Consider the following 20627-nt stretch of genomic DNA (forward strand, 5'->3'; position numbering starts at 1 on the left):
TTTAAGGTTTGATCACTATGAGTACTAGTACTAATAGTGATGGTTGACTTAATAAACATCACTAAAATGTGTAAATAAAGAATGCAGAGCTGAAATACAGACAATGGAAGTTTTTTTCTGCAATGAAATAAATAAAAAAGGCAATTGTGACTTTTTAAGCTCACAATTGCGAGTTATAAAGTCAGAAATGTGAGTTATAAAGTCAGAATTGAATTATAAAGTCAGAATTGCGAGTTATAAAGTCAGAATTGAATTATAAAGTCAGAATTGCAAGTTATAAAGTCAGAATTGAATTATAAAGTCAGAATTGCGAGATATAAAGTCAGAATTGCGAGTTATAAAGTCAGAATTGAATTATAAAGTCAGAATTGCGAGATATAAAGTCAGAATTGCGAGATATAAAGTCAGAATTGCGAGAAATAAAGTCAGAATTGCGAGATATAAAGTCAGAATTGTGAGATATAAAGTCAGAATTAAATTATAAAGTCAGAATTGCGAGTTATAAAGTCAGAATTGAGTTATAAAGTCAGAATTGCGAGTTATAAAGTCAGAATTGAATTATAAAGTCAGAATTGCGAGATATAAAGTCAGAATTGCGAGTTATAAAGTCAGAATTGAATTATAAAGTCAGAATTGCGAGAAATAAAGTCAGAATTGTGAGATATAAAGCCAGAATTAAATTATAAAGTCAGAATTGCGAGTTATAAAGTCAGAATTGTGAGTTATAAAGTCAGAATTGAGTTATAAAGTCAGAATTGCGAGTTATAAAGTCAGAATTGAATTATAAAGTCAGAATTGCGAGTTATAAAGTCAGAATTGAATTATAAAGTCAGAATTGCGAGTTATAAAGTCAGAATTGTGAGATATAAAGTCAGAATTGAATTATAAAGTCAGAATTGTGAGATATAAAGTCAGAATTGTGAGATATAAAGTCAGAATTGAATTATAAAGTCAGAATTGTGAGATATAAAGTCAGAATTGCGAGTTATAAAGTCAGAATTCCAAGTTATAAAGTCAGAATTGCGAGTTATAAAGTCAGAATTCCAAGTTATAAAGTCAGAACTGCGAGTTATAAAGTCCGAATTTTGAGATATAAAGTCTGACTGACGTTTTTTCTCAGAATTGGAAGTTTATATATCGCAATTCTGACTTTATAACTTGCAATTCTGAGAAAAAAGTCAGAATTGAGAGTTATAAAGTCAGAATTGCATGATAAAAACTCACAATTGCGAGAAAAAAAAGTCAGAATTGTGAGATAAAAAGTCGCAATAACCTTTTTAATTTTTTTATTTAGTGGCGGAAACAAGCTTCCATAACAGACAGTGTTATATTACTATTATTTCAAGCAACATTTTTTCATGGTTTTAGTTTTAGTTTCAGTTAACTATAATAAGGAAGACATTTGTCCTCTGTTATTCCTCCATAACAGGCTCTCTGACCCCATGACCTTTGACACAGAGGTGGAAACTTGACCCTTAACATCTTCAGAGAAGAGGTCAGAGGTCATGGTCTGTGTCTGACTGATGACTCTATCTGTGTGCCGTAACACTCCAGTTTCTCCTTTAGCCAGATAACCACATGTCTGACATGCGCAGGCGCTCGAGTGCGTGAGAAGAGCTGACGGACGGTTCTGACATGTTAGTGACGTGTGTCTCCTTGCAGCAGACCTGCGGACGGCTCGCAGCACTCCATGTGAAGTGGAGCTCAATCCTCGACTTATCTCAGTAGAAGAGCTGGAAATCCTGCCGCACTGCCTCCACATCAGCTGCTGCTGCTTTCAGGACACAAATTTTCCAGTTGGAAATCAAGTGACCCAACATAAGTTTACTACAGTAAACAAGAATGTCCTTAAAATAAAACACTGAAATGTATTAATATTATCATCATATTATCAAGTTGCGAAATTATTAACAAGACAGACATTTATATCTCGCAATTCTGACTTTATATCTCACAATTCTGACTTTATATCTCACAATTCTGACTTTATAACTCCAATTCTGACTTTATTTCACACAATTCTGACTTTATATCTCACAATTCTGACTTTATAACTCCAATTCTGACTTTATTTCACGCAATTCTGACTTTATAACTCACAATTCTGACTTTATTTCACGCAATTCTGACTTTATAACTCCAATTCTGACTTTATATCTCGCAATTCTGACTTTATAACTCCAATTCTGACTTTATAACTCCAATTCTGACTTTATATCTCACAATTCTGACTTTATATCTCGCAATTCTGACTTTATAACTCCAATTCTGACTTTATAACTCCAATTCTGACTTTATTTCACGCAATTCTGACTTTATAACTCCAATTCTGACTTTATATCTCACAATTCTGACTTTATATCTCGCAATTCTGACTTTATAACTCCAATTCTGACTTTATAACTCCAATTCTGACTTTATATCTCACAATTCTGACTTTATAACTCCAATTCTGACTTTATAACTCCAATTCTGACTTTATTTCACGCAATTCTGACTTTATAACTCCAATTCTGACTTTATATCACACAATTCTGACTTTATAACTCCAATTCTGACTTTATATCTCACAATTCTGACTTTATATCACGCAATTCTGACTTTATAACTCCAATTCTGACTTTATATCTCACAATTCTGACTTTATAACTCCAATTCTGACTTTATATCACACAATTCTGACTTTATAACTCAATTCTGACTTTATAACTCACAATTCTGACTTTATATCTCACAATTCTGACTTTATAATTCAATTCTGACTTTATATCTCACAATTCTGACTTTATATCTCACAATTCTGACTTTATAACTCGCAATTCTGACTTTATAACTTGCAATTCTGACTTTGTCACACAATTCTGACTTTATAACTCCAATTCTGACTTTATATCTCGCAATTCTGACTTTATATCACACAATTCTGACTTTATATCTCACAATTCTGATTTTATCTCACAATTCTGACTTTATATCACACAATTCTGACTTTTTATCATGCAATTCTGAGAAAAAAAGTCAGAACTGTGAGATAAAAAGTCACAATTACCTTTTTTTTTTTTTATTTAGTGGCGGAAACAAGCTTCTATAATTTCAACCTGATTCAACCCATAAAAATAAGTTTTGTTGGTATAAATTAATGTCTTTAGGTTGATTCAGTGATGTCACATAATATTTTTGACTTGAATAAAACCAGTTATGAATTTTTAGGTGGCAAATGTTTTGCAGTTCATTTAAATTTATGCATCCAAAGCGAGAAACAAAAGCAGTCACTTATTCCACATTATATATTGCAAATATAGCACGCCATCTTGTTATTTCATGCACATACAAGACTGATATACTGCAAACATACAGTAGTACAAGCTTGTGTGCTATTCTGAACATAACCAAATGCAATGGGAGCTACATTTTGCATCGTTTCTTGAGGTAAATTATTGTCATTTGCTCTCTGAATGAAAGCAGTGCAGTGATGTGGTTTCTCATTGTGGAGCTGAGTTTTATTTGAAACAGTCACCCATAAATTTCAGGCTTTTACCCCCTAGTACAGTGGCATGTATGCCAGGAGATTGTGCAATCAGGAAAAACTCACACAGAAATAACTTAAAACCATCCGTTCTCACACTAAGACAAACAATTCCTGTCCTCCCGCTGTGACCTAAAGCGTCACACCAAAGGATCCGCTTCGAATGCATCCAAAAGGGCATTTCTCACCAACCTAAAGATCATAAACAAGTTTTTTTTTAGTACTCTTTATCAAACGCTGTTTGTATAGCTTCACTGAGACGCTTCATTTGGCAGGTTGAAGGCGAACAGCAGATTACACGACAAACTAAATCAGTGTTTGAAGAATGTGGCAGCGCAGAGGTCACTGTCAGAGGTCAGTGAGTTCAAAGTTTCATGGGACCCTGATACTGATCAGCATTAAAACTGTGATTTTTACCTCGAATCATTCGCACAATAGCACATCAAACATCACATCAATCACTGCCCTTCATGGGAACTAAAGACGTGTTGTTTTCCTGTTTCTGCAGTTACCGGTTTCTGTCACTAGGGAGCTGCATGGAAGAAAAACTGTATAAACACACTTCAGGCACATTGGGCACCTTCATACTTGTGTTCTAGACCTCAAAGCATAATGGTATTCTAAAATATATATATATTAGGAACGATGATACATCAGAGCACTATAAGAATATATATTAATCACATTCTTATTGCCGTTGTGTGAACAGCTCGTAACGAAACTTAAAAAACATGACCTTCCCTGACTGCCTAGGTTGTCTATGAAAGCCTGTATTTTTATGTGAAGGACTCGGGATGTTTTTGCCGGGAAAATCAAAAGAATGTGGCGTTTACTCTCTTCCGTTCAACGACACATGAAACGAATGCTTATACAATGTTCAGGATAAAAATGCTGAAAGAGTCGTTCTGTACTGTAATGTCAATGTGTCGTGATTCATTCAAACAATAGTCTCAAAGTCAGATCTATATATAGTCTATAGTCTCAAACATACTCTATAATCAAATTATCATAACTGTGTCATTTTAATGACCTCATCTGGTTCAAACATATCCACATCACTATGATCAGATGCTTTCTGAACGGCTGTTTTCTCATTTTCGTTGTGTTTATTTTGTTATTGAGATGAAAGTGTGCAGAACATATTTACATATTCATCTAAACGTCGCTCTCAGCAGCGTGGACGGCGTCGGGATGTTCGTTAACAGTATATATCGCTGCAAAGGTATTTCACACTTCTTTTTACTTCCGAGTGAAGAACGAAAACACCTTCTCTGTGAGTAAATTGGGTCTTGAATCACGTTCAGTCTCTTGTCAGTTATGTGAGTATGAGCAGTAAGTTACTGCTGCAGTTCACTTAACAGCCACCGGTGTCACTAATAACAAAGCTTTCTGATTTCTACATACAGCCCCTTTAAGTTGCCAAACTGGAAAAAAGATGTGCTGACAGTCTTTTCTGTCCACTGTCTGTGATATTGACAGACAAAATCAAATAAACTTGCAAAACAACAACAACAAAACATGCATTTCTCCCAGTGTTGTCAAGTCTGCGGTTTTTCCACAGAATTGGGCTACTTTAACACTGTTGCCGCAGGTTGTTTTTCATGTCCATGGGTTGAAGCGACCCCAAACAACATTATATTTAGCCTGGAATGCGAATTTTACCAGGGGTAAAAAAATGTGGATTTCACCCCCTGGAAGATGCTTTTTACCGGGGAACCTCCTTGAAACGTGATTGGCCTTTTGGGCGAGTTTTGAGTAGCAACTGGGCGGGTTGTGCTGTGAAAACCTGTCATCCCTGATTTCTCCTCTTCTCTAGTTTGCTTCCTAATCTACTTCTCTAATAAACCTGGCGTTGTAAATTAAAGGAGGGAATAGTGCCACTTTGCATTATTACACACATTTGCAATGAAATGAGAGACATTCAGGGGCACTTCACCAACAAAAGCCTTGTTTCCACCGAAATTACCCGGAAGAATTTGTCTCAGGAATTTTTTCCCCCCCAGACCTATTACTGTCTGCGTTTCCATCAGAGTCTGGTGACGTAGGACTCACCAGTTCCCGCTAAATTTCGTCCTCCGCATATAAAGCCTGAACCTCATTGTCGGTCCATCTTTTGTATTTTTTAAGCTTTTAAACAATTTTTCAAACAACTCTTACTGCACGCACCGCAACAGGCTTTTAAAAATGGAGGTTGAAATAAAATACTGTGTGGAGTCAACCAATTAAAATGCTGCGTGAACTCAACCAATCAGCATGTTCAGTGCCCAAGTCCCACCCCCGAAAGTTCCTGAACTTTGAAAAGTACGACCTCGTGAGCAGGGACTTTCTGAGGGGGGAATTTTTACTCGGAACTTCATTTAAACCCTGGTTCCTGCGGTCGAGTACCATCCCAAAGTCCCTAGTTCCTGGGGAAAGTTCTGTGGTGGAAACACCCCTAAAGTCTTGTGTAATCCATTAAAATGAGAAATACTGAAGGGCTGAAGATTGGACGAGTCAAGTTTTAACTCCAGAGGGTTTGAATGTTTATCCAGCTAACAGGGAACGTTCTCAAAACTTTGGTTAACGTGATTCTCTCAAAGTTAACAAACATTCTTCTAGTAACATTAAAGGATTAGTTCACTTTCATATAAAATTTTCATGATAATTTACTCACCCCCATGTCATCCAAGATGTTCATGTCTTTCTTTCTTCAGTCGAAAAGAAATGAAGGTTTTTGATGAAAACATTCCAGGATTATTCTCCTTATAGTGGACTTCAATGGTCTCCAAACAGTTGAAGGGCAAAATTACAGTTTCAGTGCAGCTTCAAAGAGCTTTAAACGATACCAGACGAGGAATAAGAGTCTTATCTAGCGAAACGATTGGTCATTTTCGAAAAAAATGTAAATGTATATGCTTTATATAAACAAATGATTGCCTTACAAGTGCTTCCGCCAAAACCGTACTTTCGTATTCTTCAAAAAGCTACGCCTACGCCTTCCCTATTCAACTTACGGAAAAAATGTAGCTGGTGCTGCGTTCATTTTGAAGCCCTTTGAAGCTGCACTGAAACTGTAATTTTGACCTTCAACCGTTTGGAGACCATTGAAGTCCACTATAAGGAGAAAAATCCTGGAATGTTTTCATCAAAAACCTTCATTTCTTTTCGACTGAAGAAAGAAAGACATGAACATCTTGAATGACATGGGGGTGAGTAAATTATCAGGAAAATTTTATATGAAAGTGAACTAATTCTTTAATAGAACGTTCGTTTAATGTTCTCAAAACGTTATTCATAGAACGTTTTTTCTGAAACATTTTATTTGTCCGTCTAATGTTTTTTAAATGCTACTCCTTGTTTCAGAACGTCCAGAGAACATTCAAAAGTAACGTTCCTATAACGTTTGAAGAACAATTCAATGAAACGTTCGCATATCATCAAAAAAAAAACTGGATGTTTTGAGCGTTCAGAGAATTAAGAAATAACATTTTTATAACCAGCCGTATGTACCATAGACGCTGGTTTTGTTTGACGTTTTGAAGTGTCCACGCTCGCGTTCTTCACCTCACACTTGAGGAACATTAAGTGATCCTCTCAGTATCTCAACATCTTTCTGAAGTGTTGACGGCACAAATTCCAATGTGTATTGGAGAAATGCTTGACGTTAAAGTCTCGGATCGGCAGCGCCGTCGCCTGTGGCACACTTCTGAGACGACTAGCTGTAAGTGATGGTTCAAACGCTTGTAAACAGTGCTGAGGGAATGTGTGAGGGATCACTGAAGCTCACACCAAAGGGTCACTTTCCAGCTATAAGAGCAGGAACCAGCCTCAGGTAACGCACCGGATTTACAGCCGTGCTTCCATCTGGTCCAGGAATGTCAATCGTCTCATTTCAGGGCGGTAAATTCCCTCCGTAATTATAGTGTCATCAGCTCAAGTATGATGGAGAAACCAGCAGTTCACCAGGACCAGAGCAGATGAGGATTTTCTGTCACAACATACTTCTCTGCCCATATTCATTAAGCTAAATTCAAGAGAACGAGACTGAGTCTGCTTTATGTTCAAGCAACCACCATTAAAAGACAATTATTATCAGATGAGAACAATACTTGAAATGAATTGTTCTGATTAATGACTCTATTGTCTTCTGAAGAGATGAAGAACGAGATGTGTGATGATCTTTTGCAATTTTAACCCTGTTATTTTCCAGGCTGTTAACAAGAAGCTGCTTTGAAACAATCTGTTTTGTTTAAGTAAGACCAGCAAAAAGGCTCATTTAAGCAGTTTTTCCACTTTTCATCACGGTAAGTCTATAGTTAAGGAATAAATAACCAAATAAATCAATAATCGCAAAGAAAAACTAACTAAAAAAATCTCATGACATATTTTTACCATCTTCCATATTATCCCAGCTAACAGGGAACGTTCTCAGAGCGTTCTGGCAAGGTTATGAGCAAACGATCTTCCAGAACATTCGTTCGAAGTTATCTGGTCTTTAATAATGTTCTCAAAATGTTATTTATACATCGTTCATGGAACATTTTTTTTGGAAATGTTTTAGCTGGACGTCCGTCTAACGTCTAATGCTTCTGTTGGTTTAACTTAAAAAAGTAAGTTATCTGGAGTCCATTAAAATTAAAAATTTGAGTTAATACAATGAAGGCGATTGGTTTAATCAACAGAAACCCAAAATATTATGTTATCTGAAGCTGATTTGACAAAAGAAAAAATGTTGATAACAAATCATGAGAATATTTTTTTTACAGTGTGCTTGTTTCAAAACGTTTACAGAACGTTCAAAAGAAACGTTCACATAATGTTTGAATAATGACGTTCACATTACCAAGAAAAACGTTTAAAAATATAGATGTTCATTGAACATTCAGAAATAACATTTTCCTAACATAATATGAACATTAGTAAAACATTCTTAGAACATATTTTTGTTTCAGTCAGAAATCTCCACTTCAGCAGCTTTACACACACCAAACCTTAAACTTTTATTCATATCTATATTCTAAAAGCTTGTTTATATATCACTGGCCTGATTTAAACATGTCTGTCCTAAAAACATGTATGTTTTCCTGATTTATGGAGCGATAAAAAGAGAAATCCAGAATCTCCTCTGGAAAAACCTTTAATATGTCAACAAAATCAAACAAGAATTATCAAATATTCACATTTCTGTTCTGGAAATGTATGCAAATGAGTGCATACTTAATTAGATAATGCCTCATTTGCATATTTAAACATAACATAATACAAAACAGCTGTGTAAATGTGCTGTGACTGATCTACTGGTGAAGTATGGTGATTTATATCCACCTGTGGCGTCTCGCCTTAAGTGTGTCTGTGACGCCACCTGGTGGATCATCAGTGTAGATCCACAATCACAATCACTGACTCAAGGTTGTGGATGTTTCTTCAGGTAATTTGATGCTCAAGGTTTGGGAAGTCTATGGCGTTCCACACTGAAACAACAACATGTCCAGATATTTCAGGTTTGGAGTGAAAAATCATGCGATTTAAGGCTAAATCTGCCCTAAATACGTCCTCAAAGAGTCTTAGACTCTGAAGCAGTAATTCTGAAAGCACTTTCACACGTCTTCATCACGTGCATTTGGGGAACTCATTGTGTGTGTGTGTGTGTGTTTCTGTGGCAGGTTTCCTGTTTTCAGTCCTGTTAAATGCCAGCAAACAATGCTCGGAAAAAGAGCCTGTTTGGTGTCTAGACACTCGTCTATCAGGCTGCGGGCGGACTCGTCTCAGTCTGTGCTGTCTAATCTTCCTCAGAGGCTGATAAATATCAGCACATCTTGCCTCGGCTGTGAAAATGACCCGTCGCGGTGAACCACTGAAGAGAAAACCTGTCTGATGTTCACCACAACAGGAAGATACACAAGCCCAAACACACAAACACAGCGACGGTCGTGAGAATCATGACTCTTCAGTTTGAACACACAGGCAGATTGAGCACAAATCACTTCTTATTTTTATTTAAAAACATTTTTGTGCAATTTAAGCAAGAAAGATAAAAATAAACAGACATGACTGCATCACACATGACTCACTTATTTGCATGGCATGTTTGACATAGAAGTGAAACAGTAGATATTATGCCATGACAAATATTTCTTTATAAGTTTGTATAAAGTTTGTATATAGTCTTTATAAAACTATTAAAAAAAACTTTACCTGCACTACAATATAAATATATATTAAAATTATTATAGTTTTCAATTATTCATTATTTTAATTATTATTTAAATATTTTTAATATATAATTATTATACTTTAATTTAGTTTAACTATTTTAATTATTATTTATTTCTTAAATTTAATTATTTTATTTTCATTCACTGTAAATATATAAAACACTTAAAAAATTTAGTTTTCAATTATTCTAATTATTATTTAATTATTGTTAATATTGAATTATTTTACTTTAATTTAGTTAAACTATTTTAAATATAATTTAATTATTTTTTAAATATTGAATTATTTTATTTTAATTTAGTTTAAATATTTTAATTATTATTTAATTATTTTCTCAATATTTAATCATTTTGAATATTTAATTATTTTACTTTAATTTAGTTTAAGTATTTTAATTATTATCTAATTATTTTTAAAATATTCTTTTATTTTATTTTCATTTACTTTAAATATATAAAATACTTAAAATTATTTTCTTTTTCAATTATTCATAATTTTAATTATTTTTTAATTATTTTTTAATATTTAATTATTTTACTTTAATTTAGTTTAACTATTTTAATTATTATTTAATTATTTTTAAATATATAATTTTATTTCCATTTACTTTAAATATATAAAATACTTATAATTATTGTTGTTTTCAACTATTATTTAATTATTTTAATATTTATTTTACTTTAGTTTAACTATTTTAATTATTATTTAATCATTTAAAATATATAATTATTTTATTTTCATTTAATTTAAATATATAAAATGCTTTTAGATTTTAGTTTTCAATTATTCATTATTTTAATTATTATTTAATTATTTTTCAATTTTTAATTATTTTACTTTAATTTAGATTAACTTGATGTACTATAAGAACTAAAACTGATTTTTTTAAAATTTTTTATAAAAAACTACATAAAAATGACCAAAACACACAACAACATTACTAAAACTTTAACTAAAATGAAAATGAAAACAGAAAATATAAAAATAAATACTAATTCAAAATATCAATAAAAACAATATTATTATCTCAAAATAACACTAGTGAGCGGCACCCTGTTATCATCTCAGAAAAAAACAATGCATTTTTAATTCAATTTAGTGTAAAAATGTCTTTCCTTTTGTCAGTCCAGTCAAATAATGACACAGGAAGGAGATGCTGGAGATGTTAAAACTCAAGCGGAGCATTGCATCATGGGATACAGTATTAAGTGCAGTGTCCTCTGTAGCACATGCATTCATACAGAACGATTGCATACAGTGCACAGTACGCACACTGCAGAAGTACAGTACTAGTATACTTCTGTGAAGGGCGCCGGTGTTTGATGTATCCATGATGTCCAGTAGAGGGCAGAGGAGTTTTCCCTACTGTACTGGATCTGGGAAGCAGGTCAGTTGGGTCTCTCTGGAAGACTGAACATCTACACGTATAAATCACTTGATATGTGAAGCGTATCATATTGTGACGTGAGTCCAAACAAGTTCCTGCTGTAGAGCAATATTAATACTGATCAAATGAACATGACATGCAGCGCAATATCACTCAGACTTCTGCGTTTACGTGACAGAAACATTTAAAGCATCTCACAGTTACATTAATGTTACTTTACTTAATGACAGAACCTTGCCAGAACATAAGATAAGTTATGAGAACACTCCCTGTTAGCTGTTTCTTTTACACACACACACACACACACACACACACACACACACACACACACACACACACACAGTCTCGTGCTGCTGCTTATACTTGCTATTTTGTTTCCAGCACCTCCTCACACAATATGGGGAATTACTCGAGTGAGCAGATCCAATTTCAGCCCAAACCTCAAGCGCTTGAGTCTGTCCAGAGAGAGGGAGACGGGGGGAGGGTGTGTGTGTGTGTGTGTGTTTGCCTGTGTTCTAATCTACCGCACCTGCTGAGATTTACAGCGCTCAGCTTCTCTGGTTCTGTTGGCACCTGCACATGGGTCAAATACAGCTGACCCCGCCCTGACCTTTGACCTCTGACCTCACACATGCTCAACTGTATACAATGAAAACGTTTAGTTTTTCTTTTCTATTTTAAAGCTGCTGTGAGTCACTGTCCATCAGTCATTGAAAGTTTGACTTGATTTCGGCTGCGTCTGAAATTACATACTTTAAGTTCGCTACTGCGCAGACTTGGGCCTCAAGTTCGCTACTGCGCAGACTCGGTCTACAAAGTTTGCTACTGTGCAGACTCGGGCTCCAAGTTCGCTACTCCTCAGACTTGGGCTCATAGTTCGCTACTGCGCAGACTCGGGCCTCAAGTTCGCTACTGCGCAGACTCGGGCCTAAAGTTCGCTACTGCGCAGACTCGGTCTCCAAGTTCGCTACTGTGCAGACTCGGGCTCCAAGTTCGCTACCCTGCAGACTCGGGCTCCAAGTTCGCTACTGTGCAGACTCGGGCCTCAAGTTCGCTACTCCTCAGACTCGGGTTCCAAGTTCGCTACTGTGCAGACTCGGGCTCCAAGTTCGCTACTGTGCAGACTCGGGCTCCAAGTTTGCTACTGCGCAGACTCGGGCCTCAAGTTCGCTACTGTGCAGACTCTGGCTCCAAGTTCGCTACTGTGCAGACTCGGGCCTCAAGTTCGCTACTCCTCAGACTCGGGTTCCAAGTTCGCTACTGTGTAGACTCAGGCTCCAAGTTCGCTACTGCGCAGACTCGGGCCTAAAGTTCGCTACTGCGCAGACTCGGGCTCCAAGTTCGCTACTGCGCAGACTCGGGCTTTAAGTTTGCTACTGCGCAGACTCGGGCTCGAAGGTCGTCACTGCGCAGACTCTGGCTCCATGTTCGCTACTGCGCAGACTCGGGCCTCAAGTTCGCTACTCCTCAGACTCGGGCCTCAAGTTCGCTACTGTGCAGACTCGGGCCTCAAGTTCGCTACTGCGCAGACTCGGGCTCCAAGTTCGCTACTGCGCAGACTCGGGCCTAAAGTTCGCTACTGCGCAGACTCGGTCCTCAAGTTCGCTACTCTGCAGACTCGGGCTCCAAGTTTGCTACTCCTCAGACTCGGGCCTCAAGTTCGCTACTCCTCAGACTTGGGCCTCAAGTTCGCTACTGCGCAGACTCGGGCCTAAAGTTCGCTACTGCGCAGACTCGGGCTCCAAGTTCGCTACTGCGCAGACTCGGGCTCCAAGTTCGCTACTGCGCAGACTCGGGCTTTAAGTTTGCTACTCCGCAGACTCGGGCTCCAAGTTCGCTACTGCGCAGACTCTGGCTCCAAGTTCACTACTGCACAGACTCGGGCCTCAAGTTCGCTACTCCTCAGACTTGGGCTCGTAGTTCGCTACTGCGCAGACTCGGGTTCCAAGTTCGCTACTGTGCAGACTCGGGCCTCAAGTTCGTTACTGTGCAGACTCGGGCTCCAAGTTTGCTACTGCGCAGACTCGGGCCTCAAGTTCGCTACTGTGCAGACTCGGGCCTCAAATTCGCTACTCCTCAGACTCGGGTTCCAAGTTCGCTACTGTGCAGACTCAGGCTCCAAGTTCGCTACTGCGCAGACTCGGGCCTAAAGTTCGCTACTGCACAGACTCGGGCTCCAAGTTCGCTACTGCGCAGACTCGGGCTCCAAGTTCGCTACTGCGCAGACTCGGGCTTTAAGTTTGCTGCTCCGCAGACTCGGGCTTGAAGGTTGTCACTGCGCAGACTCTGGCTCCATGTTCGCTACTGCGCAGACTCGGGCTCCAAGTTCGCTACTGCGCAGACTCGGGCCTAAAGTTCGCTACTGCGCAGACTCGGTCCTCAAGTTCGCTACTCTGCAGACTCGGGCTCCAAGTTCGCTACTGCGCAGACTCGGGCTCCAAGTTCGCTACTGCACAGACTCGGTCCTCAAGTTCGCTACTCTGCAGACTCGGGCTCCAAGTTCGCTACTGTGCAGACTCGGGCCTCAAGTTCGCTACTCCTCAGACTCGGGCCTCAAGTTCGCTACTGCACAGACTCGGGCCTAAAGTTCGCTACTGCGCAGACTCGGGCCTAAAGTTCGCTACTGCACAGACTCGGGCTCCAAGTTCGCTACTGCGCAGACTCGGGCTCCAAGTTCGCTACTGCGCAGACTCGGGCTTTAAGTTTGCTACTCCGCAGACTCTGGCTCCAAGTTCACTACTGCATAGACTCGGGCCTCAAGTTCGCTACTCCTCAGACTTGGGCTCGTAGTTCGCTACTGCGCAGACTCGGGCCTCAAGTTCACTACTGTGCAGACTCGGGCCTCAAGTTCGCTACTGCGCAGACTCGGGCCTAAAGTTCGCTACTGCGCAGACTCGGGCCTAAAGTTTGCTACTGCGCAGACTCGGGCTCCAAGTTTGCTACTGCGCAGACTCGGGCTCCAAGTTCGCTACTGCGCAGACTCGGGCTTTAAGTTTGCTACTCCGCAGACTCGGGCTCCAAGTTCGCTACTGCGCAGACTCTGGCTCCAAGTTCTCTACTGCACAGACTCGGGCCTCAAGTTCGCTACTCCTCAGACTTGGGCTCGTAGTTCGCTACTGCACAGACTTGGGCCTCAAGTTCGCTACTCCTCAGACTTGGGCTCCAAGTTCGCTACTCTGCAGACTCGGGCTCCAAGTTCGCTACTGCGCAGACTCGGGCCTAAAGTTCGCTACTGCGCAGACTCAGTCTCCAAGTTTGCTACTGCGCAGACTCGGGCCTCAAGTTCGCTACTCTGCAGACTTGGGCCTAAAGTTCGCTACTGTGCAGACTCGGGCTCCAAGTTCGCTACTGCGCAGACTCGGGCTCCAAGTTCGCTACTGTGCAGACTCGGGCTCCAAGTTCGCTACTGCGCAGACTCGGGCTTTAAGTTTGCTACTCCGCAGACTCTGGCTCCAAGTTCACTACTGCATAGACTCGGGCCTCAAGTTCGCTACTCCTCAGACTTGGGCTCGTAGTTCGCTACTGCGCAGACTCGGGCTTTAAGTTTGCTACTCCTCAGATTCGGGCTTTAAGTTTGCTACTCCGCAGACTCGGGCTCCAAGTTCGCTACTGCGCAGACTCTGGCTCCAAGTTCTCTACTGCACAGACTCGGGCCTCAAGTTCGCTACTGTGCAGACTCGGGCCTCAACTTTGCTACTCCTCAGACTCGGGCCTCAAGTTCGCTACTGCGCAGACTCGGGCCTAAAGTTTGCTACTGCGCAGACTCGGGCCTCAAGTTTGCTACTGCGCAGACTCGGGCTCCAAGTTCGCTACTGCGCAGACTCGGGCTCCAAGTTCGCTACTGCGCAGACTCGGGCCTAAAGTTCGCTACTGCGCAGACTCAGTCTCCAAGTTTGCTACTGCGCAGACTCGGGCCTCAAGTTCGCTACTCTACAGACTCGGGCCTAAAGTTCGCTACTGTGCAGACTCGGGCTCCAAGTTCGCTACTGCGCAGACTCGGGCTCGTAGTTCGCTACTGTGCAGACTCGGGCTCCAAGTTCGCTACTGCGCAGACTCGGGCCTAAAGTTCGCTACTGCGCAGACTCGGTCTCCAAGTTCGCTACTGCGCAGACTCGGGCCTCAAGTTCGCTACTCTGCAGACTCGGGCCTAAAGTTCGCTACTGTGCAGACTCGGGCTCCAAGTTCGCTACTGCGCAGACTCGGGCTCCAAGTTCGCTACTGTGCAGGGGCAAGATGGCGCCTGTGTGCATGTGATGTGGTCAAGACCTGCCTGGAACTACTTTAGCCGTGTGTTTCCCTGAAAATATTTACACTCCTTAGAACTTTCGTCAACCAATCAGATTCAAGCATTCAACAGCCCTGTAGTATAAAATCATTTAATGCACAGCTAGCTATGGATTATCACTTACAATCAGATAAAAAAAAAAAAAAAAAGCCAAAGCAGTTCTTCAGTGTTCATGATGGCATCTTTCAGCTGTGAATCTGCAGAAATGAGTTTAACTTCACTGACTAATACATAACACACCCATCCTGATGGCACACTGTCTCCTGGGGTTATTGTGTGTGTGTGTGTGTGTGTGTGTAGCGCTGCTCATTACCCTCATTAGAGAGGAAATGAGGTAAGCAGCAACTTCCCCCATGGGCTTTACAAATCATCCTGCCATTATATCCATGTGGAACTGCTCAAATCAGTTCTCACACACATGACTACGCTCTCAAGATGCCTTATTAAGTCATAAATCTCTTGTTAGTCTCATTTTAATAGTTACTCGAATCACAACAATCATGTAAACCTGCCAGAGCAGATAAAAACAGCTCATTTAAAGGGATAGTTCACCCTATAAAGATCATTGTGTCGTTATTTGACCTGTAGGACTTTTCTTCTTCTCTGGACAACAGCTGAATGTTTTAGTGAAATACTGTCAAGCTCCAAATAGGCAAAAAACACCATAACAATATTATAAAGTCCTATAAAACACATGCACTAAAAGTTTATGCTGTTTGTGATGAACAAAAAGTTGCTTTTGACAGTCGAGTCGGCTTTATTTCTATAGCGCTTTATACAATATTGTTTCAAAGCAGCTTCACAGTGATAAAGAATGTTAATGTTGGAAAATTAATCAATTATGACACAATTTCAGCTGTAAAGCAGCTCTACTGAAGACAATAGAGTCATTATTCACATCAATTCAGTTGAAGTTTTGTTCTCATCTGATAGTGTCAGTGCAGTTAAATGGTTAACAAGAAAATACTGTTTTAATGTGTTACTTGCCATTTCTTTGTAATCATTTGCAAAATGTACTAGTGATTTCTGAGTGAAAATCACTTCTACACCCATTATTTTTGTCAGTACATCTGGATTCATGCTGTGGCCTGAAGCGTAATGGATGTGGAAGGGGAAGATAACAGCCAGAAAACACGTCATGAACAGAACAGCGTCTGAGACGTCTAGTGACTTTAAGGGTTAAAGGTATAAATAACTCCCTCCTCCACAATCTCTTTTCTCTCTCAAACACACACACACACACACGCACGGCAGCAGTGACTCAGTTCTTTCTCATATCACACACCTCTGTGTCGTGGTCGTAAGATGGATGTGTCTATAGGGCTTCAGATGAACCTCTGCTGAACAAACACAACAAGCCTAAACCCTGCCTGATACAACACCAATTCACTAACGATAGTGTGTGTGAGTGTGTGTGTGTGTCTGTGTGCGCAGGTGTGTGTGTGTCCATATTATATTGCCCTGCAAAGTGCAAATAATTCTCTCTCACACACACACACACACATGCACATGCACATAATTGAGATATATTATAGTTTTTTAATGAATTTGTATTATTTTTGTATTTTCCATTTTAATCTTAACACATTTTCAACTAAAAACTGAAAACTTTAGGGCGTTCATTTACACAACAACAGCATTTTGGGGCCTGAAAACACAAACTTTTGAAACCTTTTTTCAAAGCGCAAGTTTTTGAAAATGATACTGTTATCTCCATGTAAACTACAAAAATGTGTAATTTGTGGAAACGGTGCTGTCAGGAATGTTACGTGTTCATCTATAAGCGTGTAGTTTTTCTTTACAAAGTGACATCGCCATCTACTGTCCTGACAGCAGAATACAGCGATTTTATCATTTCTGCGGATCGTGTGAACGGGAATGGTTTTGAAAACGTCGTCTGTATGCGAAAAATGCATTCAGTTTTTAGTGCATTGTTGTTATGTAAATGTCCCCTTATTTAAAGGACAGTTTTGTCTCTCTAATCCACACACACCGTCACAGTCACACATGAACAAATGCAGTCAGTCTCTGGTGTCCTGCTGCTCGTATCATGTGTGTGTTTACGTGTGTAAAAGTGTATTCTGGGACTCATTAAGGCTGGCAGGGGCTGTTGAAGCAGTTTTAGTGTGCTGTCTGTCTGTCTGTCTGTCTGTTGTGGTGTTGCTTTATTTTTCCCTCCCCTCAACACCTGCAGCTGAAACCCGTCTCTCTCTCTCTCTCTCTCTCTGGAGAGAAGCTCTTGCGGTCGCTGGCGTTGGTCCCGCTGCACACAGCGAGGCAGCTCGCGTGAGACTCAACTCCCTCGGGCTGATGCTGCTTGTGTTTACGTGTGTGTGTGTGTGTGTGAATTAGATGTTCAATCAGCCACCCTTGAAAACACAGTGGATAAAACCCAAACTTATTCATGCTTAAACCTCAATCTCTCATAACCCAGCTAACAAAAATATATACTAAGAATGTTTTGCTAAGTTATGAAAACATTATTTCTAAATGTTCACTGAATGTTCAAAATGTCCAGAATTTTAAATGTATTAAAAACTTTTTCTCTGGGTTATTTGAATGTTAATGGAACATTCCATTTTGTAACTTTGCAAACATTATGGGAATGTTACTTTTGAAAAATGTTACATGAACATCCAACTAAAACATTTCAGAAAACCATTGCATAGGCCTTAATATGTATATTAACATATTTTAGACATGGTTCAATAATATGAATAGCAGTATACATGTGGCATTACTGTAATCTAAACATTTACATTTGCTATGTTTGTAGATTGTGTGTTTGTGTTTCTGCTGCTGTAACACCATAATTTCACCATAATTGGGGATTAATAAACTAGTATTGTATCGTATCGTATGCATTTTTGTGCTAACATTATTAAAGGCCAGCAAACATTTTATCAACATTACTGGAAGAACGTTTGTTGATAACTTTGGGAGAACCTTGCCAGAACGTTAGCTGAAGTTCTGAGAATGATCCCTGTTAAGCCTTTTTTTGACCGATTTATTGTTGGGTTTGACCAGAAACGCCCCGTTCGGCTCTCATGAAGACGAGATGGTCATATTGTTTTTGTGGCGTACTCTTCCCATTAAAGTCCTTCGGTGTTCTTCTGTTATATTTAATGTTTTCCATGTCACAGTAATCGTTCTGCACCTGCTGAATCGGGATCTGATTCTCAGCTGGAGTTTAAATGTGATTTCCAGCCGTCATTCAGTCTGTGTTTTTAACTTTCTTCATTTCGGTGTCATTTCTCTGATTAAATACAGTGTGTTCTGATGCCAAGACACAGCTGGATCCAATCTCTGCACGACTCCTGCACATCTGCACCAAACATACGACTCCAATAGAAGCTACACACAAACACACACAAACACACACACACACACACACACAAACCAACTCTAAGACTGAACACGCTGAAATATATGGACTCATGTTGATTTTGATTTTTCATTTTGATTAGTATGACTTTATATAAACACAGTATCGTGCACATCTGTCTCTGCATGAAGCTTCCATCTTATTTTTCTACCCTAAAATAATTTGGCTGTCATTTACATTTGCACCTAGAAAAATTGTCTGCCATGTTGAATCTTCTGAATAAGCAGGTAAGTTAAATAAACTCATCATAAGCCATTAGTCTGATTCCACCCACAGGTGGCGCTACAAATACCAAGCACATCTCTGCCTTTTCTGCAAGGATGTGTTTTCTAATGCTAATAAAATCTCTTCATTATTTCAGGTCTTTCTCTCAGGAATACGACTCTTTTATTCATGCATTTCCATTGTTCTGGATCTTGTCAGTTGATCTGCTTTGGACCCTCATAAATCACAAGCTTGGTGTGTTACCAATATATATTTTACTGTATTTTTACCGTCCCCATCCATGAATCACCGCTGCTCCGGGCACCAGCTCTTTTTCCATTGCATGTCCTGATGGAAACAGAGAAAGAGTGTGTTTCTCATTAGTCCAGTGCCAAAGTGCAATCTCTCACACACACACACACACACACACACACACGGTTGACCAGCAGGGCCGGGCTGATTGAGTTACAGAAGTTTTTGTCAGTACGAGAGTGAAGTGAAGCTCAAGGGAGCCGCGTAAAACAGCATGAGCTGTGAGGATGATCTTATCACTAGTGCTCGTTTCTTGGCTTCGCCGTTGTCTTTCTCTGCTTCAGCATTTATATGATAGCAGATACACACACACACACACACACACACACACACATTAAAACACTCATACTGACAGCCCTGTGCATCTGGAAGTCATCATTCCAGCAGCTGTGTGCTTCTCTTAGGCTTTCAGCACTGCGGCTTCGTTCCAAAACACAGTGAGACGCCTACATAGACTGCACTTAAAGGCATCAAGGTGCACTTCTGATGTAAATATAAATAAATATACACTACCAGTCAAAAGTTTGGATTTGTTTAAGAAAAGAAGCATCTTCTGCTCACCAAAGCTGCATTTATTTGATCAAAAATACAGTAAAAATAGTGAAATATTATTACAATTTAAAATAACTGTTTTCTATGTGAATATATGGTGAAATGTAATTTATTCCTGTGATCAAAGCTGAAGTTTCAGCATCATTCAGTGTCACATGATCCTTCAGAAGTCAATAGGGGCCTAGCATTGAAGGTGCGATAGCACCCGTTGTATTCGTTGGCGAACCGCATGCGGGAAAGTTATGAAATTTGGCACACTGATAGAGGACACTCCCAACATTAACTACAGCAAATTTGGTGTCTCTGGATTAGAGTATTCTGACCAAAGTTGGTACATGTCATCACAAGTATGACCTGAGGCTACATGCTGTGTTTTGGCACAGCACTACCTACTGGTCCGGAGATAGCAAAAATGTCTATTTTTGCTTATAACTTCCGACTCGGCAAGATTTCAGGAATCTAAGGAGATGACTCCCATGAAAATAAGTTGACCACATCAAAAGTTATGAGCGTATGAATATTTGATTTCACCACTAGTTGGCAGTGTCTCGAAACTTCTCAGGCTCCTTCAGGGCATTGTGCTGATGACCCATACCGGGTTTCGTAATGATACGCTAATGCGTTCAAAAAATACAGCATTTTGCTACAAAAATGATAAAACTGGCCTTGTTAGATTCAGTTGAATGATATCCAATTTTACCATGTCGGCCATTTTGGGCATCGGCTATTTTGCATTTTGTGGCAAAATGCTGTATTTTTTTGAACGCATTAGCGTATCATT

General features: G+C 39.5%; 1 protein-coding gene across 1 annotated transcript in view; it reads right to left on the minus strand.

The window, feature by feature from the left end:
• Window positions 1–19300, minus strand: part of LOC127498444 (cysteine-rich motor neuron 1 protein-like) — a 62071-nt gene extending 42771 nt beyond the window's left edge. Inside the window, exon 1 of the mRNA XM_051867771.1 lies at window positions 19273–19300. Coding sequence (XP_051723731.1) covers window positions 19273–19285 — 13 coding nt within the window. The 5' untranslated portion in view covers window positions 19286–19300. The remainder of the gene's footprint in view (window positions 1–19272) is intronic.
• Between the last annotated feature and the right edge of the window lie 1327 nt (window positions 19301–20627).

Source organism: Ctenopharyngodon idella, chromosome 17, assembly GCF_019924925.1.
Source record: "Ctenopharyngodon idella isolate HZGC_01 chromosome 17, HZGC01, whole genome shotgun sequence".
NCBI lineage: Eukaryota > Metazoa > Chordata > Actinopteri > Cypriniformes > Xenocyprididae > Ctenopharyngodon > Ctenopharyngodon idella.